Consider the following 27,607-nt stretch of genomic DNA (forward strand, 5'->3'; position numbering starts at 1 on the left):
AAGTGATATTTTGAAATAGAAAGAGCAACATAATGCATGGACCATTATCTAATTGTTATATTGCGTCTGTCACTTCCACTTTATGAAATCATACGTGGCAGAACTTTTCAAAAGAAAAAGAGAATTTACGTGGCAGAAAAATTGCAACACACGTCAAGTTGAATAAACTAGTGGCTTAGCTAGGCCGCTTCAACTAAGTCAAACCTAGAAAGCCATGAAGTTATTATTTCAAAACGAATAAATCCCTGAAGATTCTTTCCCCTAATTTAATTTGTAACGCACTAATGCTAACAATGTATTATCACGTAAAAATCATGCATGCCCTCTCAAATATATAATATGTCCACGCAAGCACTTATTTGGAAATGTAAAACCCTAATGTGGGTTCCTCTTGCGCTTTTATACCCACATATATGTTTAAATGCATGGCCTACCAATGCCAAGTTCGAGGCTATATATAGCACCTTTGCCCTTGCACTTTTCATTCACAAGCATTTCTAAGAAAATCCTTTCTTTCCTAGCAAGCTTACCAATATAATAGAAAAAACATTTCGATCATTTCCATATGGACAAGCTCTTTTTCAACTACTGTTTCGTTGGATACTGCCTTCTTTATTCTCTCTTGCTTGTGCATGGCAAACAATTGTCATGCAATGAAACCCCTTACCCTCGTGTGTGCAAGCATTACATTGAAACTACCAACACATTATCAGCCCTAGATGCTCCCCCTTCTTATTCCTTCCATGATATGGCCCTTAAGGTCACCATGGAGCAAGCCACGGAGGCTTATAAACTCGTCTCAAACATGGACTTGAATAATTTCAAGGACAAGCGAGCCAAGTCTGCATGGGAAGATTGTTTGGAGCTCTATGAAAACACACTTTATCAGCTCAAACGCTCAATGAACTCAAACAATCTAAACGATAGGTTGACTTGGCAAAGTGCATCCATTGCCAACCATCAAACATGCCAAAATGGTTTCACTGATTTCAACCTTCCTTCTCACCTGAATTACTTTCCCTCCATGCTAAGCAACTTCTCTGAATTGCTTAGCAATTCCTTGTCCATTAGCAAGGCTATGACATTGACATCATTCTCATCATCACCATCGACCAAACAAAGTGGTGGGCGAAGGTTGCTTTCAGATGGCTTCCCCTATTGGCTGTCACGTTCAGATAGAAGGCTTCTTCAGGAAACAGCATCAAAAGCTGATGTTGTCGTGGCACAGGATGGGAGTGGGAACTATAAGACTATCTCAGAAGGTGTGAATGCAGCTTCTGGTCTCAGTGGGAAAGGGCGTGTTGTTGTGCATGTCAAAGCTGGCGTATACAAAGAGAATATTGATATCAAGAGGACAGTGAAGAACTTAATGATCGTTGGTGATGGAATGGGTGCTACTATTGTTACTGGTAATCTTAACGCACAAGATGGTTCCACTACTTTTCGTTCTGCTACTTTTGGTAAGTTCGTTGTTAACTAACTCTCATGCATGTCTAGCTAGCCACAATTTCTACATATAAACAAATCCTAAATCAAAATGTTCCATCCTTATTCTAAAATTAAATGTCAATGACTTTTAATATTAGAAATATCTACTAACCATCGTTTAGTTTTTTCTATTTTGATCAAAAGATATTAAAAAAATCACTCTTCTTAAAATTAAACCCTATGTATATCACTTGGCCCCATTGAGACAGGGACATGCACTAGTACTGATTTCTGTACAAGTTAGTGTTACGTACGGACGATCATAATGAGAACTTCTTGTCATTTTCCTATGATGAATAAAATAACCTATCCTTTTCATATTTTCAAACAGTAAAAAGTAACTAACACGTTGGAATCAACAATATAATAAACCCAAAGCATATATTATTTCTTTATTTCAAAAGTACGTCAACAAAAGTGGTGGCCGAGATATTTTCACTTTTCACTTTACACTCGGTGAAAATATCTCTTCCATGATAGATATAGACAAATAAAAGAGTTTTACCTTTGCATCTATATATAATATTTTTCTACCAACTCAACAATTGTCTTGAAAGTTAAAAACCGTCGATTACTGTTGCAGCGGTTGATGGTGACGGGTTCATCGCTCGGGACATAACCTTCGAGAACACAGCGGGACCGCAAAAGCACCAAGCGGTGGCTGTCCGTTCCGGCGCCGACCAGTCGGTGTTCTACCGGTGCAGCTTTAAGGGTTACCAAGACACCTTATACGTTTACGCCAACCGTCAATTCTACCGTGACTGTGACATATACGGAACCATAGACTTCATTTTCGGTGACGCAGTGACGGTGCTTCAAAACTGCAACATCTATGTGAGGAAACCGATGAGCAACCAGCTGAACACGGTGACGGCACAAGGAAGAACCGACCCTAACGAGAACACAGGGATAATCATCCATAACTGTCGTATAACTGCAGCTGGGGATTTGAAAGCAGTGCAGGGCTCTTTCAGAACCTTTCTAGGTCGCCCATGGCAAAAGTACTCAAGGACTGTTTTCATGAAGAGTGCCCTTGATAGCTTGATTAGCCCCGCAGGTCCACCAAATTCTTTCATACTCTAATAACATATATAGCTATCTATCTATTATTCTTTAATAAGCTAGCTGCACTATTTAATGAAAAACAAAAGGCTTGTTAAACATATTATACCTTTTTTCTCTTTCATCTTATTAATTTCTGTTCTTTTTCACTAAATCACTTATTACTTCCTATATTTTCTTTTCATCACAACGTACTTAATAATCGGGTGTAAGTTTGATATTTTCCAAAAGAAAGAGACATGAGATAATGGCCTACTTATTAGATATGGTCCACAACCACACATCCCATGTCTTATATACTTAATCCTTTTTGGCCACTGTACCGTGTTAGGAAAAGGAAAAGGGTGAAAAGCATGAGTAATAAAGTGAGATTTATTTATTTCACTTAATTAGGCGGCTTTATGTATGTTTTTCTCTTTTTCTGGGTGATGCTGAAAGAAAAGTGATCAAGTGTGTTAGGGGTGTAGTACTTATTAATAATTTTTACAATGAGTACTTTAAGTACATGGTTTTTTGACTTTTTGACTTAACAGTTTTTACTCGCTTTTATTCCCAAATTTTAAAATTAAAATAGAGAGAGAAAAAAACCATAGTAGTAGTATATCATAACGTTAATGGAAGAAGTGGGTAAAACTTTAATATTTTTGTCAGAAAAAAGAAATATTATTAAGAGAGAATATAATAGGATAATAGTAATAGTGTAAGGAATTGTTACTACGTACTTCCGGTTGTTGAAGGAGTAAAAATGTATGAATGTATGTTTGTACTGCAGGTTGGTTTCCGTGGAGTGGAAACTTTGCTCTAAGCACCCTCTATTACGCTGAATATGGGAATACAGGAGCAGGTGCAGGCACAGGAGGGAGGGTGAAATGGGAAGGGTTTCGCGTGATCTCCAGTACTGAGGCTGTGAAATTCACCGTTGGAAGTTTCTTGGCTGGGGGCTCGTGGATTCCTGGGAGTGGCGTACCCTTTGATGCAGGTTTATGAAACAAAACGGATGTGTTGTGTTGTGGGGCGGAATTGATTTCCAAAAAATGGATAACAAGTTGTTGATAAAATATAGGAAAATGAAATTGTCATGTAGTTTGTGTTGGGTGCTTTCGAGGGTACACAAATTGCTGTACTTTCGTCTTCCCTTGTCCACTGTCTGCATTCCTTTTGTCGACGGAACGAAGGAGCTATAGCTGGATCCGATCGATGATTCGATTATAGATAGTAGATAGGATTATACCAATATTAATTGATTACATATCCTGTACTTTTTCTTTGTGACATGAAGAATATCCTGTATGTATAGCTATAAATAATTGTTTGTACAAAAAAAAAACAATTAATTGTTGTAAAATGGCACCAAAGTGTATAAAAGTCTTTGATTCAAGTTATTCCATCTTGTATTAATTAATTTGTTATATTGCGCGTCAACTACCTGGATTCATTACTCGATTATAATTTTATATTATTCATATAATATTTTACTCATTATTTTACTTTTTTATATCTTGCAATTATCATCATTCATCCCTCATTATTTTCTTTACATCTTTTATTGCTTTACAAAAAATTATACAAATTCATTGTATCAAAACTTCGGTGATATATTTAAAAAGTGTGCAACTGAAACATTCAAAATTATTTTTTCTCAGCCATAAAATAACTTCTATCTCTCTTCACTCGTACTTTTTCAATCTCTCAGTTGATTGAATGGATTAAAAAGTCTTTCTAAACGTACACTAAAAAGTCATGTTGTGCGCAAAATAACATCATTGATAATTACAATTCATGTATATAGGACCCACAATATATAACATCATTGAAACTCAAAAAACTCTAAAACCACTTGGAGAAAATCATAAAAACACTGTCATTTATCCTTTCCGATTGGTGCTAATGTTAAATCCTATATACTTAATTATATGACAATAACTTCAAAAGAGAAAAAAAATTAACTATAAAAGGAAATATATTCACCAAAAGAAAACTATAAATTAACATGCAGAAATACAAATATGTTGTAGCAAATTGAATTTATATTCTCATGAAGTAATTAAGTTGAGGTTTGGTACGTAGAAGATTTTTTAGGCTGAAATTGTAATAACTAATAGATGGAGAAACGGGTGTAATTAATGTTTCGTTATCCTGGGCAGTTGTGTATTTAGAAAATTCTCATCTAATTAAATATGTTCACAAATAGGCTTGTCTTCTCTTATTTTCTCTGTCTACTCATATGGTGGTTCTCACTCCTCTAAATTAACAAAAGTATTTAGCACAGTGTTTATTTAGAAATTATAATTTCATTTTTTTGACCGAAGAAATTATGATTTCTAAGAATCATGTTTTCTGGAAAATCAAGATTTTAGGTGTTAAAGATATAGTATTATATTTGGCATACTTAAAATATTCTTGAAAATGCTGGATAGATATGCACAAAATTTTCTTACCCTTACGACAATCTTAGATTTTTGTTCCTATGAAAATATTTTGTTTACCAAATTAAACATGGTTATTTTTTTTATGAGAACGTCAAGTTCTTGAGAATACTTTTAAAATTTTCACACCAACTATAAGAATTTATTTTCAACTTAAAATCCATGGATAACTTCATTTTTTATATACAAAATACTTCTTTAGTGTAAAAAATGTTGAAAAACAAATTAAAGTGAAAGCCACTTATAAAAAATATTAAGAGAGTAAATTTCCACAGAACTGGTAGAATTTTATGATCAGGTTCTTTGTTATATGTAAATATAATAAATCGCTAACATCTCTAAAACGATCCCTGCAAGAAGCTTGGCCTCGTCATAGATTATTAATTCCGTATGATCTTAATGGACTTTAATTTGTTGTTCATTTTCTTATTTATGAAAAGTCATATGTTAATTTAGTTGCATGAAAGATTAAATGATACGTAAAAATAGTATAGCATGTCGTTTTCTAGTTAGAGTTAACACGATCATTGATTAATGTTTCCTTGAGGAAACTAGCTCACATGGTTTGGCTAATCACAATTAGGTTGTTGTCCTTTGTTGATGTTAACACCTTAATTGTGGTTTGCGATAGTGCTGACTAGCAAACAGAATTACCGACTATTATAATTAGTTTTGGTCCTCTGAAAATACAACTCATGCTAAGTCTAGTCATCTTCTAAAATGTTTTGCGCCAGCATCAAGTTGTAACTAGCATCTTTGTACAGGGCCATTTTCCATAATTATCATATCAATAATAATTAATATGATAATTATGGAAAAGCTAAAGAAAATGAAGGCGGCTGATAGGATGTTTAGCACTTGATCGAAAGCCTTGGCCCACCTATCATTTCTAACAGCTGTCTTTTGGTCGCTTTATCTTTAATAAACTACTTGGATGATTAAAATTCCAATTAATATGATGTTGAACCAAACCGAGGGACTATGACTGGAGGAAAAATAAAAACAAATTAAATTTGAAACTCCTATCTTAAGAGAAAAAACTACACGTAAATGTTGATTTTTTATTTAATACTTTTGATATCATTTTACAAATTAATTGTAAAAAAATATCAAATTACCTTTTCGGGACAGTTTCAGCCAACGTGATAGCTACTCCAATTTTTCATTTCTTCTTTCTGCAATATGCGTTATACTTTCTTTTTTTTTAGGTTTTGTATTAATAATTTTTTTGTAAATATTTATGAGAAAGATATAAAAGAATGTAAACTAAATTTACATGTTGCTAGTAACACATTTTTCAATAACTCATCCTCAAATATTCTATAATTGACTAAAATTTATTTTAATTTTTATAAAAGTTCTTTGATTATTTTTCATTAAAAGTTAAAATATGTAAAATAATTTTCACTTATAAAAAGATTTATTTATTTATATTTTTATTTTTTATAAATATTAATGGAAAAATGATCACGTAGTTTAAATAATTAGTGTTGGTGGCGTGACATGTTATTTCTAGATTTTCTTTTGAGTCCTGATCTTAAAAGGGAAAGACATCTATATGTATGTGGTGCAGCATAATAAATTTCGCTGTTCTAACTCGATTAATGTGTCTCGAATAAAAAAATTACGATGACTCTCACGTTAGAACAAACCACTCCAAACATCAAGTTTAGCTCGGTTGGTGCGAGTTGTTATGAATTCTTATAGATAAAAGACACCACTCCAGTCAAAGTTTTTTTTTTTTTTTTTTTGACTATTTCATGACCTATCTTCAAGGATATACATACGTTTTTGGAGAAGGTTAAAAGTAAAAATTTCTTCTCCTCGGTACATGCAATAATGAAACTTTGGAATTATTTGATTACGCTTTTATTGAAGTGGGCTGAATCCTACAAAGGGCCTAGGCCTATCCACGAAATAAAAGCCATGCATCTCAGGAAAAGCTTGTGCATGTATCTCTAATAAAGATTAAAGCCAGTGATGTAGTAATTTTTTGGTTGATAAGTGTTCTGCGTATCAGGGTTAAACCTCGGGGATATTTTAACAATGGACCATGAGTGTTTCTATGGATCATGAATAATTGTATAACTGAATTTAATATTACATCTTAACTTATTATCTTAAGTCTTAGGTTTACAGTTTTATTTTTATTTTTATGATACTCAATATTTATATTCTTATCAAATATAAGACTTCACCTCATATTTATATTCAAACAATAAATTATCCTTTATTGATTGTTTTAGTTTGTAAGTGGTGATTTTATTTTGATGAGCTAATTGTATATAAAGTGTTAGAAAGAAAAATATTAGAGTGTTACTAAAATTCCTCATACATAGAATAATAGGACTAAACTTAACAAGAGGCTTATTACTACGCTGAAGAAATGATACAAACCAAATTACCCATAAACATTCTACATACCATTCACCTACTGGCCTAATGAGCACATCAAAGGCTTTGTTGAACATTCATAGAAGGAAAAATAAAGTCCTTCATTTCATTTGTCAATCAAAACCAAGCTCTAAATTAAATTACTCTTTGTAACAATCATGAGTGCATCAAAGTTGCCTGGTAGGGCCAAATTGTCTCTACCAACCGATCATAGGTTTGAAAAACAACATATATCATTAGTCTTACTGTCCACTTAATAATATAATCCTCCCACTAATGTTAACACTATATATAAATTGACAGGCGGGAAGCTCACTTAATTGATCGCCTAAAAGCATATTTGACTTTACCAATTTATTATAAACGCGCATGAACCCTTTACTACAAATCTTTGGAAAATTGCTTTGAAAAAGCAATAGCAAATCCAGGTAGAAATTAGGTTAAATTATTTTTATTTCTCTAATTTATTATTTAGGTTAAATTTAGTCATTTATTTTTTTTAATTTAGTTCTTTAATTTTTAAAATTGTTTCTATTTCGTCCTCTATTTTTTTTTCAATTTAATCTTCTAATTTTTAATTTTTTTTGAAAAAACATAATTTGTGACAGTTTAAAACTACTTAATGACAATTTTGATTCGTCATAAAGTATTATTTCTTACGATTTAGAATGAAGGATTAAATAGAATAAATTTAAAAATTAAAAAACCAAATTAAAAAATCAAATTGAATCTAAAAAATAAATTAAAGAATTAAAAAATAATTTAATCGAGAAATTAATAGATACAAAAATTGGTAGGTAAAATGAAAACATATTTTGATATTGAATACGAGTCGGGAGAAAAGGTACTATCTATTTTTGAAACAAGTACCGCGAATAAAGGAACCATGTGTCACAATTATGATAAATAGATGTATAGTGATGTGTATATATACACACATGATAGCCCAAAAAAATATATATACACAAGATGTGAAGACGAAGGTGTTTGTTGGTACGAATGAGGAGTTAAATCCTAGTTTTTTCCTGCCTGCTTGAGATGACTATTGTAACGTTTCCAACGATCCATATGAGAATAAGGAAGACTTTAGAGATTATACAAGTATATATGTTACTATATATATAATTGATGATCATTTAAAAAATTTTATTGATATTATTTATACTAACAATATATATTTATTTTTTTGATAGCTTATTATTTTAGAATTTTACCTTTAAATGTACTTGACTAATCATAAGGTGAGTGATCATTTAAAGAATTGTACAAAAAACCTGAGTGAAGACAAAATATATTAAAAAAATTGTGTTAATTTACAGGAATAATCATTAATCATGAGAGTAATCAAATGGTGTTAGAGTTAGAATCGATTATTGATGTCTTAAAAAAAATTATCTACAAAGGATTTTGATAAATGAAAAATTATGATCAACAAAATAATTAAATGAAATGTCATCGTATAAAATACTATAAATTATGTTTCATTAAAGCGTCAATAATAAAAATAATTAGGAACATTTTACAAGCTTTTCATCATATAAATATATTTGATCTTTAATTAAAAAAACATATTTACATCTTGTAATTTATCTTGGCTAGTCGGCAGGGATATAGTAAACGTTATTTTTAAAAATAATTAAAGAGAACAATAAGCAAAATTGTATGGTCATAACAGTATTATTGGATTGTACCTACATCAAATCTTGGTAAAGTCCATCAAATAATTTAAGAGAAAAATAATATATGTACATGTATATTAGATTATACACAGCCATCCAATGATAAATTGAAATGTAAAATAATTTTGTTCAATTTTATAATAATTATTTTAAAATTTATTCTTATAATAATATTTTATTGGTTAATATTATAATTTTTTTACACTAATAATGTATAGAATTTAAATTTATAATTAAATCATTAACCTTATAACTATTTGACTAATTTATAATTTTTGTCTTCTATTAATTCTCAATATGCAATTTTAATTTTTTTATTTTTTTACGATGTTAGTCTTTATATTTTAAAAAATCCACAACTTTGATCTAATAGTCAATATTACATATATTTTATTTTATTAGTTCTTATATTTTAATTAATTAAATTATTTCTTAATAAAACCTTAAGTTAATATATTAATTTTAAGATTCAATTAGATCAAAATAGAAGAAATAAATGTATGCAAAATTAAAAAATAAAAAAAATGTGAAGATTAATAAAAATGAAAAAATTGGATTAAGAACTAAAATTTCAAAATCAAGAATTAAAGGGGAGATTAAAATTGTAATTTATTCTAACTATTTTTGTATATTAAAAGTTGTAAGTTTTTATTACATATAATTATTAATAAAGTACATGTTTGGGATATTTTGATTCTTAATTTTTTTTATTTAATATTTTTTAAGAAACTAATAGTACAATTTTTTTATGAATAAAGTATTTAAATAATAAGATAAACATAAGTTTCTTAATGTTCTAACTCGAGCAAACAAATATATTTCTAGAAGGTACAGGCCCCTATGTGTTTGCCATGTCCTAAGTTTAGTGTTGCATTCTTGACTTATGTCTATCTTGCTTTGTTATGGTTTAGTAGTTCAGGTCAAAATGGTGTGTGTCTGAGTGGGGTGGGGGAACTAGTCCTGTTTAGTAGTTCAGTTCAAAAAGGTTTGTGTATGTGGGTGGCCGGGGACTTGTCCTGATTTATAAACATGATTGTTAAGTTTTCAAGTCTAGTTTACTTCCTTGTTGTAATTTAATTAGGTTGGTTTTTGTTTAAGTTTTAATATGTATTTTGATTCCCAATACAGTTTCTAATAACTTTTTCCTACTATATGCAAGTTGAAACTTTACATAATAATTAACAAATCAGTATCAAAGTTTATTGTGAGTTTGTGACCTTCTTCTAAATTCAACACTTAAAAGGAACACTCTCTGGTTATGTATCTTAAACATATAACTCTTACTATTCGGATAAACTAAACCGTTTTAATAAACCAGTCAACGCAAGGATAATTAAAATGTTGCAGACATCAAAATGAACTTTGGTAAAATGGATCACTGCAGTAATTTAGTGACTCCACAACTTATAATCAACTAGCATTCGTGAAATGGTTATGGTTCACATTCGAATTGTAACAGTATAGCTTTGCATCAAACTTGTGATGAGTCAGCTCTTGGTTTTGCCTATCCAAGAATCATTCATGAATCATAACTGGTGAAAAGATATGCGCGCATATAAAAACAAGAAATTGCATATGTTTGTTTACATTTACTTAATGTAAGAAAACCATGTTGGGAAGCATAGCAGCATCACTAATGAATGTTGTTTGTCTTACATGGTCACATGATATAACTAGTCTTTTGTATTATACTAGGACTTATGGGTACTGAATTTCCCATCAAATTATTATAATACGGTCCGAAAAGAGAAATGTAGTTATAAGTCATTTCTTCTCAAACGATTTTCAAGTTGAAATCCTAGTAGAGCCACAAGAAAATACAAAGATTCGGAGCATATCTATAAGAAAGGTATAAAAATAATAAAAAAAGAAGCGTAGTTGGTCTACGATAACTTTGAAAAAAGCAAAAAGGCGTGTGCGGCATTACTAGTATAGAAAGCAATGAATCTAACAAGCAATCCAGCTTAACTATTGAATTATATGACAGTAAACCTTTTAGAAATTCAAAAGGAAGGGTGTTCCAATCATAAAAAGATAAGCTGAACTTCCAAGGACATAATCACCTAATTGGTCTCAGCCTCTCATAGGTTTTCTACTATTCAAAGTCACGATACAATGAAACGAATACTGCATATTAGTGTTTATTTTTTGGGTGAACGGCAAAGTAATTTTGCACTGGAGCAATCTGAGGGAACTAAAAGAGCTGTTTAAACAGATAAGATTGTATCTGATAGATCTATCCTTGTTGATATATTAGGCCAATACAATCAATCAATTTCACTAAAACCAATACAAACAAGTTTGGCCCCAGTTCAGGAACAAATCTAATCAACTGAGGCTAAGAAAAAGGTTATTTCCATTCATCAATGCCTACCAAAATTTGAAATTTTCAGCTAAGAATTTTTATTTTTATCTAAATTAAAAAGATGAGAAATTGGAAGTAAAGTACAACAAGATAACACATTGACTTGGAGAAATTATTCATGTAGGTAAGTAGTATTTGATTTAAATCTCTTTACATAAATTTGAGATGAAAATTTTAAAAATTCACGATGGTATGTATTTCATATCACTATCATTTGTTTTAATTTAAATATTTTATTTTTTTTAGGTTCACATTTTTTTTATTCCTTTAAATCCATCACTATCATATCAATTCAAAGTAAACCACTAAAAGTATCTATAGTGAGAATTACTTAAAAAATATTATTTTAATGTTTCATATGTTATTTTGAATTATTTAAAATTAAAGAGAAATACTTATATAAATAATTATGACTGATAAATTACTTAACTTTATATTAAACATAAGAGAGAAATATAATATTTATGAGTTAAATAACTTATTAATAAAAATACTTATTGAAAAAAAATAATTAAGTTACTTAATTAGGGTAGTATAAATTGAATTTTTTATATAACATCATTGAAGATGCTTAATAAGTACAACAATAATAGGTACTACCTGCCTTCATCTCATTAAATTTTGCTAGTAAATTTCTGACTTCAAATCCCTTCCTCTGATGAAAATGTTTTTATCCTACATATACCTAAAAATTATGGATAGAATTGTCGTCGACAGATACAACAGGGCAGTGAAAGCTTTATACCTCTGTATTTGGTTAGGTGACTGATGTCTTTAAAAGTGAAGTTGTGAAATAGAAAGAGCAATGCATGAACGACCTTTATCTAATTGTTATATTCGTCCGTCACTTCCACTTTTTGAAATTTTAAGAGGCTGAAATTTTGAAAAGACAGAAAAAGAGTATCTACGTGGCAGAGAAAGTGCAACACACGCTAAGTTGAATAAACTAATTAAGATTAACTTGACTGCTTCAATTAAATCAAATTTAGAAAATCTTGGTGTTTTTATTTCAAATACGAATAGAAGCCAGAATATTCTTCCCCCTCTCCATTTTAATTAATTTGACGCTAACCATGTATTATCACGCAAACGTCATCAAATAACACGCACTTTGGAAAATAGCCCTACTGTGGGCCGTTCCTCTTGCGCTTTTATATCCACATATATATATATATATATATATATATATATTAAAAAACTTATATCCACATATTATATATGTCTAACTTCATGGCCTACCAAAGCCAGGTTAAAGGCTATATATAGCACATTTCCCTTGCACTTTTTATTCACAAGCATTTCTAAGATAATATCCTAGATCGATCTCTTTCCTAACAAGCTTGATAATATAACTGAAAACAATTTGATCATTTCATTTTCCAAATGAACAAACTATTTGTCATTGGATACTGTCTTCTTTATTCTCTCTTGGTTGTGCATGGCAAACAATTTTCATGCAATGAAACCCCCTACCCCCGTGTGTGCATGCATTACATTGAAACTACCAACACATTATCAACCCTAGATGCTTCATCTTCTTCCTTCCATGATCTGGCCCTTAGGGTTACCATGGAGCAAGCCATTGTGGCTCATAAACTTGTCTCAAAAATGGACTTGAATAATTTCAAGGACAAGCGAGCCAAGTCTGCATGGGAAGATTGTTTGGAGCTCTATGAGGACACACTTTATCAGCTCAAACGCTCAATGAACTCAAACAAACTAAATGATAGGTTGACTTGGCAAAGTGCATCCATTGCCAACCATCAAACATGCCAAAATGGTTTCACTGAATTCAACCTTCCCTCACACCTAAATTACTTCCCCTCCATGCTAAGCAACTTCTCCAAACTGCTTAGCAATTCCTTGTCCATTAGCAAAACTATGATGATGACTTTGACAACTTCATCGACCAAACAAAGTGGTGGGAGAAGGTTGTTGCTTTCAGATGGCTTCCCCTATTGGTTGTCACATTCAGATAGAAGGCTTCTTCAGGAAACAACACCAAAAGCTGATGTTGTGGTGGCACAAGATGGGAGTGGGAACTATAAGACCATCTCAGAGGGCGTGGCTGCAGCTGCTAAGCTCAGTGGGAAAGGGCGTGTTGTTGTGCACGTCAAAGCTGGTGTCTACAAAGATAGCATTGATATTAAGAGGACAGTCAAGAACTTAATGATCATTGGAGATGGGATGGGTGCTACTATTGTTACTGGTAATCTTAACGCACAAGATGGTTCCACTACTTTTCGTTCTGCTACTTTTGGTAAGTTCTTAATTTGTTAACTCATGTATACACAACTTAGATCAATTTTTTTATATCCCTATTATCAATCAAGTTCTTAAATTAAACCATGGCACGTACACATCATCGATTAGTTTTTGAAATCTTGATGAGAAGATATATAAAAATGATTTCAATATCGTTTCACTGTTGAGAAAATGAAAACCTATATCATACTTGGCCCCATTGAGACAGGACCTGCAGTACTTATTTTTGTACAACTTGTTGTTACGGACGATCATCATAATCAGAACTCCTTGTCATTTTCCTATGAAACCACTAAAAGAAAAATAAAAGGATAGAATACTTTAAACTTCATGTTTTTTAAACAGAAAAAAAGTAACTAACATGCTGGAGCTGGAATCAACAATAATGAACATTAAGCATATATTATTATTTTTATTTATTTCAAAATCAAGTCACACAAAACTGGTGGCTAAGATATTTTCACGTTACACTTAATTAGTGAAGATGAAGACTTTTTATTTTTGCATCCTTAACATATGTTTAATTATAAATAATTATTGAAATGATTTTTGAAGCTAATATTATATAATGAGTTATTATTGAATATCAGTGTTTATATAAACTATTTTTCAGTAATTAAAACTTGAATTGATTGTTGTAGCGGTTTCTGGTGACGGCTTCATCGCTCGAGACATAACCTTTGAGAACACAGCGGGACCACAACAGCACCAAGCGGTGGCTCTCCGATCCGGTGCGGACCACTCAGTGTTCTACCGGTGCAGCTTTATGGGGTACCAAGACACCTTATACGTCTACGCCAACCGCCAATTCTACCGTGATTGTGACATATACGGAACCATAGACTTCATATTCGGGGATGCCGTGACGGTTCTTCAAAACTGCAACATCTATGTGAGGAAACCGATGAGCAATCAGCAGAACACGGTGACGGCACAAGCAAGAACCGACCCTAACGAGAACACGGGCATCATCATCCATAACTGTCGTATAACTGCAGCTGGGGACTTGATAGCAGTGCAAGGCTCTTTCAAAACCTTCCTAGGTCGCCCATGGCAAAAGTACTCAAGGACTGTGGTCATGAAGAGTGCCCTTGATGGCTTGATTGACCCTGCAGGTCCACCAGTTCTTTTTTAATAAGCTTCACTGTTTAACAAGAAAGAAAAAGAATCATGAGAGAAGGGGTCTACTTGTTAGATAAAGCTCACATCCCATGTCTTTTCTTTTTTGTATGTTAGATAGTGTAGATACAGAACATAGTCTTATTGGTTGCAGTATTAATTAGGTGTGTTTGTTTTCTAGTTTTTAAGATTATTTTATTAAGTAATTTTCAGAAATTAATTCTTAGGGAGCCAGAGTGTTCAGGAAAGAAGATAAAATAGAAGAAGAAAGAATATATATATATATATATATATATATATATATATATATATATATATATAGTAGAGAGGATAAGTTTTATGTATAATAAGATGTTAATTTTTATAATAATAATTTAAAAAGTCATACTAACTAATAAGATGACTTATACTAACTAGTGCATAATTGTTAAATTCTACATATCATATAATAAAAAACTAAAAGTAGAATACTATGAAAATCCAAACAGAGTTACAATTTTCAAAATATATTCTTGTAAAGAAAATTTGATTTTGTTTTCTTAAAAAAACAAACAAACATGCCCTTATTATAAACAAGTTATCTTATATTATTTTTTTCTTTCATAAATAAAGGAAAAGTACAAATAAGTTCGTGTGTGTGTATATATATATATATTCTGCTTGCTATTGAGAGAGTATACCGGTGATTCTCTTGTAAATAGATGAAATTGTTAGGTAGTGTAGAAGGACTGAAAATATATATAATGCTCGTATTGCAGGTTGGTCTCCGTGGAGTGGAAACTTTGGTCTGAGCAGCCTCTACTACGCAGAATATGCGAATACAGGAGCTGGTGCTAGCACTGCAGGGAGGGTCAAATGGCCAGGGTTTCGTCTGATCTCCAGTTCTGAGGCTGTGAAATTCACCGTTGGAAATTTCTTGGCTGGGGGCTCGTGGATTTCTGGGAGTGGCGTGCCCTTTGATGCAGGTTTATGAATGAATAAAATATACTCTAAATTCTCAGAAACGGATCGATTAATTGTCGTGTTGTGTGGTGAGTGGTGAGTGGTGAGTGAAGTGGGTAGGATTTGGTTGCTTCCAAATGCCATGAAGACTTGATAATAGGGCTAGTTTGTATGTGTTTCCTTCTACAGAGGCTACACAAAATGTTGTAGTGTGTTTCTTCTTCCCTTACACAGTCTGTTATTTTTTGTCCACGGAAGGACCGAATTACGGATGATGATAGATATGAATATCCTGTACATGTATCTTTTTTTCTTTCTTTTTCTGACGTCAAGAATGTCCTGTCTATCTATCAATAAAGTTGTAAAATGCCATAAATGTAAACAAGTCTTTGATTCAAGTTCTTCCACTTGTACTACTTTGATATATTAATTGCACATTATTTTTCATCATGTCAACTAGCAGGACTAATTAATTAGCAAAAATACTTATAATTTATTTTATTCATATACTATTTCTATAATATTATTTCATTTATTCATCTCACACTATTACATCGTTTATCTTATTTTATTTGTTTTCCTTCCTCTCTCTCACTCTCTCTCTCTCTCTCTCTCTATATATATATATATATATATATATATATATATATATATATATATATATATATTTTGTTTCTGTTGCACAAAAAATTATACAAATTTATTGTATAAATAAATTTCTCAATACTTATATAAATTTCATGTTACCTGGGTTTGGTTAAACAGCAATCAGGTTGTGATCCATTGTTGATGTTAACATCTCTTAATTGTGATTAGTACTGATAGGGCTGATTATCAAACAGAATTACAGAAGGACCAACTGACTAGTTTTGTTCTGAAAAAACAACTCGTGCTTACTTAGTCTTCTTCTGCATTTTTTTTAATCCTGTTCGGCTGCTAGCATCAAGTTGTAACTTCTAATTAGTAATTAATGGTGGTGCTTGCCAAATTTTGAAGTGTCCTGCTCCTTTAAAAGTTTTATTAACTAGCTCTTTCTTAGTGGTTGATTTTGGTTATATATAGATTGCCAACAAATTCTGCACTGTTCAAGCGGGGTAAACTAAGACGAGTCGGGAGTGACATGTTCTTTTTTTCATATCTATATAAGAGGGAACTAACCACTTGTAATTTTAATTTCCTACAAAGTCTGGCTGGGTGAAAATTAATTTTTGATTGGTTGGGTTTCTCCTTCTTCTTATGGTAATAGAAATATTTGAGTTCTGTCCATCCAGTTAGTAGAGTTCGATTCATCATATCTTGATCGTGTGTAACAGAGTGCATGTTGATATTACTGTCTAACAAATGTCAAGTATGCTCTAGTTCTTCCTTCTATCTTAACGCAAATGACCTACTGATTTCACCATAAGAATACATTTTACAAGCAAACTAATATAAGTAGATGCATTATAAATTGAGAATAATCTTCAAATTTCTAACTTGATCCATAATATAAACTGTGTTGAACTTTTCTTATGATTTTTTGTTAATCTTCATCGTTGTGCTAGCCATTTTCTGTCGATCTTCATTCATTATTTCTAAAATCCATTTATAATATAAACATGACATTAAGTAGATTTTGTCAAACCAACTATGCACGAACTGACTATGCATCATGCTTATTTAGGAGCTTATTTCATGCAACTAATATAATATTTATAGCAATGATGTCTGTACAAGTAAAATGAAGGGGTAGAAACTTAAAACCTATTAGGTAATAATATATGTTTAAGTAGTGAGTCTTTTTTACATTCCACATTTACTTCAAAAGCATGATAGAGTTGGCATAACAATATGATATCAATACATTTTCATTGTACAACTGGAACACAATGGACAACGATATTTCAAAAAGACTAGAAGAGAATTCTATCTCTTGAACTGACATTATGAAATTTTTTTAATAAATTCATGTGTTTGTATTGGATGCTTCGTATATACAAGATTTTTTTTCCTAGGGTGGTCCTTTAGAAACATTGGCAGATATTGTTGTAAAAAAATTTACATCCTAACAATCATTATTAATCAATCTCTTTAACTTCCAAATCTTCATCATTCACCAAACAAAATAGGTTGTCACGTTAGCAAGCAGAAAAAATCAAAGACAAAATTTACTACTACTAATCATCATTGGTAGTGGAAGTGACAGTGACAATGTCGGTGATGGTTACAACATTGTTCAGCCATCACCACTTACTACTAATTAGGTTCAATAATCAATACAGCCATAATCACATACTAAAGAAAATCAAAAAGTTTCTTCGACAGTGCAAAAGGAGGAAGATATACACAATCCAGGAGAAAACATACTAGAAAGGGTTTAGCACCAAGTGAGATCAAGAGCAAGAGTGAGTCTTAGACCGGGAGTGACAATGTGACTGAGAGTGATAGTACCAATAGTGGTTTTAACACCGCGAGAGTGAGACCAAGAGTGAGAGTGAGAAAGGGTTTAAGGTAGTAAGGTTGCCGGAAGCGTGAGGGAGACGATTGAAGTGTCAGAAGTGCAAAAAATATTATAAATAAGATAATACAATATTAGTTTTTTTTCAAAAACTAATATTAACGAAATCATGTTAATATCGGTTTCTGAAAAAAAAAACCTTATTGTTTTTACAAAATAAAGATTGTTTCTGACTAAGATAATTTTAAAAGTGCAAAAGGTGTGTGCAGCATTACAAGGATAGAAAGCCATGAATATAATAATCAATGGAGCCTCACTAATTGATAATCTTTTCTATTTTTTAGGACATAAGCCACCTAATTAATCACTTTGTCTTGTGGTGAACAATCTGATAGAATGAATAAGTACTCTATTGTTTCTTTCTTGGCTGAAGGAGAAAGTAATTGCAATGGACCAATTTCAGGAAAATCAATCAACAGAGGCCATTGCACTGGATCAATTTCAGGAAAATCAATCAATCAACTTCACTAAAATAAATACAAACAAGTTTGACCCCATTTCAGGAACCAATCAATAGTGGGCGTGGCCAAGTCCATTTGCCTATATCCAAAAGGCCATTTCCCATTTCCATTCATCAATGGCTACCAAAATTTGAAATTTTCACCAAAGAAAAGTTTGAAAAAATAAACAAAAAAAATTGGAGGTAGAGTATAATAAGATACGACGCTGTCTTGCAGATATCGTTCATGTAAGAATTCAAACTAAACCATTAAGCATTTGTCCCATAGCTGGCGAAGAATGCTGAGAAGCTAAAGGTTGTAATTAAGTTCGTCTTTCTCGGCGCAGTGAAGAATGGAAGGGGGTGGTGACTCGAATAACAACAATTGGGGGAGAAAGAGAGTTGATGGCGCAACAACTTGGTTTTGAAAATGTGAGTATAATAGATAGAGATTAATCCCACATCAAATAGATAAGCAAGTAGGTAATGTTGAACTCATTATAATTGCTGAGATATGTAATATGTTGGATTTGGGGCCTGATTATTTCAAGTAGTTCATTTAAATATTTTTTTTCCACCAAAAAAGTATTAAATAATTTTTTTATAAATACTTAGAAAGAAAATAAGAAAAAATGAATAAGTTTTTCTTACAAAACTTAAAATTAGTGTTTGGAAAAGCTAATATGAAAGAGTTTTTATAATTAAATTTATATATAAGCTGATTTTAGTTTTTGGAAAAAAGCTTATTTTGTATTTCTTTCTTATTTTCTTTTCTTATGAGTTCTTATAGAAAAAATTATCTAAACAAGTCTTTAAGGAAAATTCAATTTCAAGTAAGTTCTAAACTGTTTATAATTCAATTACTTTATAAAGATGCACTATGTTTGTATCCTGATCTTTATATATGTACACACGACGAATTGGCGATGACAATGTATGTTCGTGTTATTGTTTCGCATATTCATGTTTATGCAAATATCTTTCATTAAACACGAAAAATCAAGTTTAAGTACAAAAAAAAAATCTTCACTAAAAATATTATCCAGCTATTTTGCTTAACTAAGTATTATATTAAAATTGGTCACTTGAAAAATACCAACACTTTTTTTCACATCCTCCTCCAAGGACTGATGTTGGTAATGTATTATTTTTTCTTCAAAAGCTTTCTGCAATGCTAGCACGTAATGCTAGATAACGGGGGTGTGTTCACATAAGCAAGAATTTATCTGGAATGACCCATAAACCTAAAAATAAAAATATATTTGCAACGAAACGGCTAGCCTTTGTTCAGCTGGTGGTGGCCATCTATCTTCTTCCAAAGTTAGTTTAGGAGAGAAGTCAAATCTCACCGCAGGGACCAAAAAAAAAAGGAAGGAAAGAATGCTCCTAATAAAACGCCAATACAAGAGGAGCCATCATATTAAGACTATATAATAGAATTAGCACTCGGCAGTTGCAACTTATTCAGCACATCAAAATTTTGATAAAGTAACTGATCAAATTCCACTCAAGTGCCCATAGCAAAGGCTGCAAACAACCAACACTAGTGTTCGGCCATCCGTAAGAAACTGAACAAAGAAGAAATGACTGGGAGAAACTTCAGGATCTAACCACCTTCCACCTGTATGTGTTCATGTAATGACTGTTGGAGCGGATCGACCAGTGAATTCTTCCATCTTCGAAAGTTTCAATGCAACTTCCACCTGTAATTGAGTGATGTTTAAGTCAGTCAAGATTGCAAGTTTGATACAACTTTAATATTTAAATATTATAAGCATCTTACAAGAGGAGCAAGGGCTTCATTTGAAAGTCTCCCAATCTTTGATGGATCCTTCTCATATTGCTCAATGTATAGTCGAATTGTTGCACCTTCTGATCCAGTTCCAGATAGGCGGAAAATCTAGAGTAGTAGAACGTAAGAAAACAAAATAAATGAGGAAAAAGAAATTGAATAAAATAATGGAATATATCCATCGAAACAAAATCTCACATTAACATTATGTTCCTAACAATGGGAAGAATATGAATAATTAGTAATTACATGCAAGACTATGCATTTTCAATTCTGAAAGACCACCACCCGAAATTTAACCTTTTTCCATCAAGTTAATTGCAACAAATATTTTTCAAGCAGTAAACTCACCAATCGTGATCCATCCTCAAACAAATATCGGATTCCCTGATGTGATGAGATGGAACCATCCACAGGATCATTGTACTCAAATTCATCACCGTGAACAACATTCGAAACATCTGACCTTATCCCCTTAATAATCCTAAAAAGACAGCGAATAAATTCATTAGATTTATGATGAAGCCACAGATTCAAACCCTCACCAAGTAATCTTATTCCTAAGTTAAATACCAACGAACTAAACAGGTAACTGTAACAGATTCATTATTCCAACTCCATCAGCTACCAACAAACTAAATAGGTAACTGTAACAGATTCATTATTCTAAATAATCAGGAAGTTCTATTTTCCGACAAGGAACATATCTATAATCAGCAGTGGAGATGAACTGAAGCAAGAGTTAGACACAAGGGAAGTGGGTCAATGCACACTTTTCCATGACTGGGGCATATCTTACATGATAAACAATCAGAGGAGCAGCACAGAAAGTTACATTACTCAGGTGGTGCTAGATACCTTAGTTCTTTAGATAATGGATAGAATTTTATGCTTTTACTTTAGGTCAATGACTCCTGGAGAAGTCTGCCAGGATGTTGGCAAGTTTTTGGTTCTTTGGGGGATAGTTGCTTGAGTTTTTTTTGTTGATGGGTTGTAAGATACCCAGGTACTAGCTAGTATAAGACAACTCTCACCGGATGCATATCTTTATAACAAGAAGTACAAACCAGTTTCTAAACATCAATGACATTAAAGAATGTCACATCATGATCAAATTGATTTGCAAAAGCTTTTACTGCATCAGAAGGAAAATATACTGTAAGCAAACTCAATTTTAAAATAATGTTAGTATACTAAAATTAGCATACTGATTGACTTCTGAAAGTGAGGACTGCAGCTTGACCAAATATGCCATCAGTTCCTTTGCTGCACCTGCATCCACATTCTTTAAGGAAAAAAAAATTGAGGTCACTAACTGATTTTCAAAACCAATTATAACAAAGTAGGAGAAAATGCGATTGTATCATACTTCATAGTCATATCGAGTATAATAATGGCGCCCATAAGTAGCCCAATGCTGGCGAACTATGTCTTCAACAGTGACAAGCTTGTCTTCAAGTTTATCTTTATTTTTATATGCAAGTATAGATAGCCAGGCCAAAACTGCCCAGATTCCATCTTTCTCACGAATATGGTCAGAACCTATCCACAAACACAAGGAATAATCACAAGATAAAAACTAGGTTTTAATAAAGTTGAAAGTTGTACTTTGCTCCTCTTAATGCAATAGCAAACACATACCAGTCCCAAAACTTTCTTCACCACAGACTGAACATAATCCAGCATCCATTAAATTACCAAAGAACTTCCAACCCGTGGGGACCTGGTTTTGAATAATAATTAAATTAAATAATTACATGTCTAAAAGTCGCCATCAAGTATTTTCATGCTTAAAAATATTGAATAGCAGTATACCTCAAAAAATTTCAAATTCAGATGTTTGGCTACAACATCCAGGGCAGCAGAGGTTGGCATGCTCCTACAAAATATTTATAATTTAAAATTGGTATATTGGTAAAACTGGTGGCAAGAAATGAAGTTACACAAAAGGTCAAGTTGCTAGGAAAAAAGCTCAAGAACTAATGGCAAATCAACAATTTGGTCATTGGGGGAATATATAACCAACAATTATGAATATTAAAATCTTTGTATTTAACTCAAATGCAAATTCTTCCTATTTCATAGTCCAACTAGAAACAAATCTAATCACACCTTTTGCAGCAACTAGCTAGATAATTACAAGATAGTTAATAATTACCAAGCATATGCAAGTATAAGCCTGCCATTACTGCATGACACACAAATGCACATTGGTAAATGTGCTTCTTTGTGTTCAAACACACACTACTGATGAAATTAAGAGAGAGAGGCTTAAAACTTAAAAACCTGGCAACACCCTTTAAACCAGCAGAAAAGTATGGTATAGCTTCAACGGCATTTGCAGCGATAATGGCCACGGAATCTGAAGGAGTGACAAAAAACCTAACAAACAGGGGATACACAGATATTACACACAAAAAGTTGGAGAATATTTAAATTCACCACAAATTAAGGGCAACACTACCTTTTACCAAGTATCATGTTGCGATCTGCATCACCATCAGAAGCAGCACCAAACTCTGGGGGATCATCTTGTGGTTCGGATTTGCCCAATCCCATACGAGCAACCAACTCTTTTGCATATGTCAAATTGGGGTCTGGGTGTCCTCCTCCAAAGTCTTCCTGTATCCAACAAGTCATCCACAAATCAAAGGCAAATCACAACTGGCATTCAGAATATTTAAAGCTATCCTTGGCATTAATCAACAAGAGAATAAGACCTTTGGTGTACAGTTCAGTAAAGAGCTTTCTTGTGCCCCAAGCTCATCCACAAATATACTCTTTGCATATGCTCCACCAACCCCATGTAGTGCATCATAACTCAATAACGTCAAAGAAATTTATGATTAGGTTTTGGGATGAAGAACTAAGAATATTCTATATCACAGTTTAAAACAACAGCCATAAAATATACCAGAATGTGAATTTAGGAGATGACAGCAGTTTCCTGATAGATTCAAAATCAAAAATTGACCTGCAAAATTTCAATCATGGGGTAAGAAAGGATTGAATCAGTAGAAGCACATAAGAATATAGAACATGTGATTATCTAATTAAAATCAAGATTGCTTGTTGTAAGAACACTGCATCATATGAAACACCAAACTGGATACTCAAAATGGAAAAGGAAGGAAAATCTATTAAAACAAACTTTTACAACTTGACTAAATTTAAACATTTTCTTCCTTCAATGTTCTCCAGCCTTACAGGTTAATTGGCATCATGACACGACATAAATAAATCCACTTGCATAAAACTTCTTTGCATAGATGCAGAGTGTAAGATGAAGTTGTAAAAGAATCTTACTTCATCAATTTTATATAATCACTTGCTGAATCAAAAACCTCAACATCAAATGGTCCTTCAGGGCCTGTAAAGCTTGTAACACCTGTTGTGGTGATATCCACCTGAGAAAACAAATAGAGAATGGGAAACAAGATTTGGTTGATGAAAGACATTACAATTATAGTCTTAATTAAAAACAAGATAGATAAATAAAGAAAGGGAGAATATTTGTTGCCAGGTCATGAGCAGTACATCTGGCAGATCTGATGCAATCAAGTACTCATTAATTGTTGTTGTGTTTTCATATATCTTGTCAGTAATTCCCTCTGGTGCAGGTCCACCGTTTTCCATATTATATTTAATTCCAAAATCCTGAAACATGGAAACCAAATGACAGTAACGATCTTTCCGAGTTAATTTTACAACCAACAAGATCTCAGCATAATATCATAGGGGAACACCCATCTACTCCTACATTTACATTTTGGAAATATTCACCTTATTAACCATGGCTTAAAGCTTATTTGATTATTTGGGGAAGGGACAATCAGGAATATTTTCATGGTCACATAAACGCAATATTTCAATGTTTGCATAGATCAAGCTTGTCATTGAAGACTTCCCTGCATCATTTTAAAAAATAATAATAATGTGTAATTGTATGTTTTCCCACTATTTCTTGCTATTTGGTTTTTAACTAACCAGTCAGATCCTAATAAACAGTATCATCTGTGGCCTACTTGATGTCTTTTCCTCTTTTGAAAACAAAAAATAGGTTTTATCACTTATCATGAAGTTGAAAAAGAATGAAGAGTACAAAAAATTTATCGTGTAATTTGTAACCCCATGATCCACATAAATTACATAGATCCAAGCAATGTAGGTCAACCTCAAATAATTCAAGTGGCCAAGCCAAAAGGTTAAATGTCAGTCAACTTAGTTCAGATTTCAGAAATGGAATGTGAGAGAGATCCACACATTAAATTCCTATACCAAATATCATCATATTCATTAATCTAATTTAATTCATCCAGAAATAATTAAAGTAATACACGAAATACTCACCTCATGAGGGCCACCAGGATTGTGACTTGCTGTCAGTATAAATGCACCTGTTGCCCTGGATCCCTGTACAGATAATACAATTTTTTATCCACTATTTTGCTTTAACTCAGGAGAAAAAAATGTTACCATATGCAATTCCACTATGAAAATCATGGATCATCTTTGAGGAAACAAAACGCATTCTAAGCATAATAAAGAGAAGTACAGATAACGAGAAGCAAACTGTAGAAAACATTACTCACATCAGCTCCAACTCTTTCACGTATAACAGCAGATACTGCAGGAGTTGAAAGCAATCCATTTTGACCAATCCAAACACGTCTTACTCCATTTGCTGCTGACATTTTAGTTATAATCTGCAGATTCATTAAAATCATTAGTGATGTCAAATATGATATTGACATTAGAAGACAAGCATGTGATGTAGCATGAAATGAATATCCTCTCATACAAGAAAGTCATAAGTGAACAGATACGTAACCAATGGTGTATGAAGTTAAAAGAAACAAAGCAAGTCTCTATTCCAGAGTACAAAACTCTGAAGTTGGAAAATGGCATTTTAGTATCCATCTCCTTGTTATTATAAGATCTTAACCTGTATACTTTTATTTGTTTAATTAAAAGATCTAGTAAATTTCAAGCCAAAATCATAAATTATATCTAAAATGCCACAAGTGGTGCAATCAGATTTGTCAAAATGCCTGCCTATGTTAGATGTAGTACAAATCAAATTAAACCAAAGAAAAGAAGCTCAATTTCAAAGTGACAACATAAAAATAAAATAAAATTGTAAGGCATCTAAGTAATGCAAATGATAAGTTTTCCAAAGAAATATTACCAATTTGCCGGCACTTATAAAGTAATTGATAAACCAAATACTTCAGACACCAAGAAGACTACATTAAAAAGCGAGAAAAGTGGACAGTGAAAAAGTACCTGAATAGCTTCCTTTGAAAAATAACGACCATCACCAGATACAACTAGCGTTGCACCTACAAGAATGGAAGGAACAGTTCTCAGTATCCCACAGCATAATAGAAACATAAAAAAGAAACAAGTGGAAGGAAAAACAGTTTCTGAAAAGGCATGATGAATCCCGCCTATCTTTTTTTTTTTTTTTGTTATGAGAAAGAAGCATATTCATTTCAGGCGCAGTAAAGCTGATAATAATAGTATTTCAGTACCGTGAGTTTGAAGCAAAGTAAGAGAATTGAAGGATTCGTACCTCTAACTTTTTCCACAGTTAATGCATTGAATGTTGACTGAACAAAGTTATGGAGGTAATGAGGTTGCACGAACACTTTCACCTGAAAAGATCCAGCGAACGAAGTATTACAATTAATAGTACATGTAATGAAGAAGAAGCAACCACCAATGTGAAACAGATCTTGCATCAGAAAATTTGATTCAAACTACAATGGAATTCAAAACGACTAAACAATTTGGTTGATCTTAAATTGCTCAAAACGAATTCTGCGCTCTGATCCAATCGCGATCCATATCAAACACAACGCATACACATTACATGCAGCTCAATCGAAACAGATCAGAATCAGAAGATATGATTTGAAGACAAGATCCAGCGAGTAGTACAATTCTCAGAAAAACTAAAGCATGAATTGATAGAGGAAAGGATCAAATCGAGATAAGGAACCTTCTTGCGGAGACCAGAGGTTCCAGGCTTCTGGCCATCGAAGGGAGTGGTCTCTACGCGTGAAACATTGAAGAGCACCATGACTGGCTGGCTACCTGAACAAAGCAAAACGAAATCCGGAAGGTTCAGATTTCAATGTGCAAGTGAGAGAATGATGCGATGTGTATTTATAGAGCGAGAGGCCAAGGGAACAACGAGAGAGAGTTCAGTTAGCTTAGCAGTTGATGAAAATGAATGCTTATGGAGATGACATTTGTGCCAAGAGGAATTTTATGGGCGTGTCTTTGCTGGTTTTGGAATTTGTCACTCGCAAGTCGCAAATCTCAACTTCGCAATCAATAAATATTTTTACGATTCAGAAGAAAAATATATTTTTTATATTTTTATATAATAAGTGCTTTATTTTTTTTCATATCAACAAATATTCTCCAACTTAGTTAATAAAGGCCTCATTTTTAGTTTTTTAATTAATTATATACTTCTTTATAAATTTTTTTAATTTTATTTTTCAATTTTTAATTATGTAAATTAATAATTTATATTTTATTCATAATTTTAAATAATTTTAATTTATTTTTTTGTCTTTATCAAAATTAAAATGCTGCATTGGAGTATGAGATACTTATAAGTTAATAAGTTATATGCTATGAGAATAATAGTTCAAGCTTTGCAGTAAAAAAAAAAATGTTCAAGCTAATTAAAACATCCCACGTAATAAATTAACTTTATCCGAAGATTATAATAATTTATTTTCCTGAAATCATTTATGAATCTCTAGTTTGAGATTCATTCCCGCGCTTATTTATTTAGATTAATGAAGAGAGATAGAATGAAGCAAAATGAAATTGAGTAGTGCTGCGTTCTATCATTTTAATTTTTTTAACTATAATTTAAATTATTTAAAATAACATAAAATTTATTAATGTATATTATTTCATTTAATATTTTCCTTTTTTTCTTTAAATTTACTGTAATTTATTTTCTCTCATTCTATTATTTTTTTTGGCGTGCATACATGGTACCCAAAAATTTACTGTAATTTATTTCACTTTTTTTAAAAAAAAAAATATGTCAAAAATTAAAATAAAATAAAAAGTCTGGGCATATATCCATCCTTAATTTAAATTACGTTTAG

General features: G+C 32.0%; 3 protein-coding genes and 1 long non-coding RNA gene across 5 annotated transcripts; 2 read left to right on the top strand and 2 right to left on the bottom strand.

Moving 5' to 3' along the window:
- The first annotated feature begins 475 nt into the window (after positions 1-475).
- Positions 476-3,828, top strand: LOC100817350 (pectinesterase). The gene is made up of 3 exons (XM_006580374.4): positions 476-1,460; positions 2,072-2,545; positions 3,323-3,828. The coding sequence occupies exons 1-3, from the start codon at positions 566-568 to the stop codon at positions 3,535-3,537; spliced, it is 1,584 nt and encodes a 527-aa protein (XP_006580437.1). The 5' UTR covers positions 476-565; the 3' UTR covers positions 3,538-3,828.
- Positions 1,856-3,403, bottom strand: LOC121174921 (uncharacterized). Its single transcript, XR_005891633.1, has 2 exons — positions 3,273-3,403; positions 1,856-2,618 (listed from the first exon to the last, which is right to left on the bottom strand). It is a non-coding gene; the product is annotated as an uncharacterized lncRNA (long non-coding RNA).
- Positions 3,829-12,727: 8,899 nt separating the features above from the next.
- On the top strand, positions 12,728-16,147 carry LOC100816802 (pectinesterase). Its single transcript, XM_006580373.3, has 3 exons — positions 12,728-13,674; positions 14,321-14,794; positions 15,557-16,147. The coding sequence occupies exons 1-3, from the start codon at positions 12,798-12,800 to the stop codon at positions 15,769-15,771; spliced, it is 1,566 nt and encodes a 521-aa protein (XP_006580436.1). The 5' UTR covers positions 12,728-12,797; the 3' UTR covers positions 15,772-16,147.
- A 3,919-nt stretch (positions 16,148-20,066) lies between these two features.
- LOC100802789 (phosphoglucomutase, cytoplasmic) lies at positions 20,067-26,829 on the bottom strand. Of its 2 annotated transcripts, XM_006580372.4 has the most exons (19): positions 26,668-26,802; positions 26,473-26,567; positions 26,044-26,125; positions 25,755-25,810; positions 25,061-25,174; positions 24,819-24,881; positions 24,006-24,125; positions 23,775-23,875; positions 23,383-23,442; positions 23,189-23,288; positions 22,933-23,090; positions 22,755-22,850; positions 22,284-22,347; positions 22,110-22,191; positions 21,838-22,010; positions 21,677-21,753; positions 20,820-20,952; positions 20,460-20,576; positions 20,067-20,379 (listed from the first exon to the last, which is right to left on the bottom strand). In XM_006580372.4, exons 2-19 carry the CDS (start codon positions 26,551-26,553, stop codon positions 20,308-20,310), a joined length of 1,749 nt encoding a protein of 582 aa, XP_006580435.1. In that variant the 5' UTR covers positions 26,554-26,567; positions 26,668-26,802; the 3' UTR covers positions 20,067-20,307. The 2 variants fall into 2 exon arrangements, with proteins under 2 accessions (XP_006580435.1, XP_014631387.1); XM_014775901.3 differs by having other exon boundaries at positions 26,473-26,829.
- Between the last annotated feature and the right edge of the window lie 778 nt (positions 26,830-27,607).

This window comes from Glycine max, chromosome 5, assembly GCF_000004515.6.
Source record: "Glycine max cultivar Williams 82 chromosome 5, Glycine_max_v4.0, whole genome shotgun sequence".
NCBI classification, from domain to species: Eukaryota; Viridiplantae; Streptophyta; class Magnoliopsida; order Fabales; family Fabaceae; genus Glycine; species Glycine max.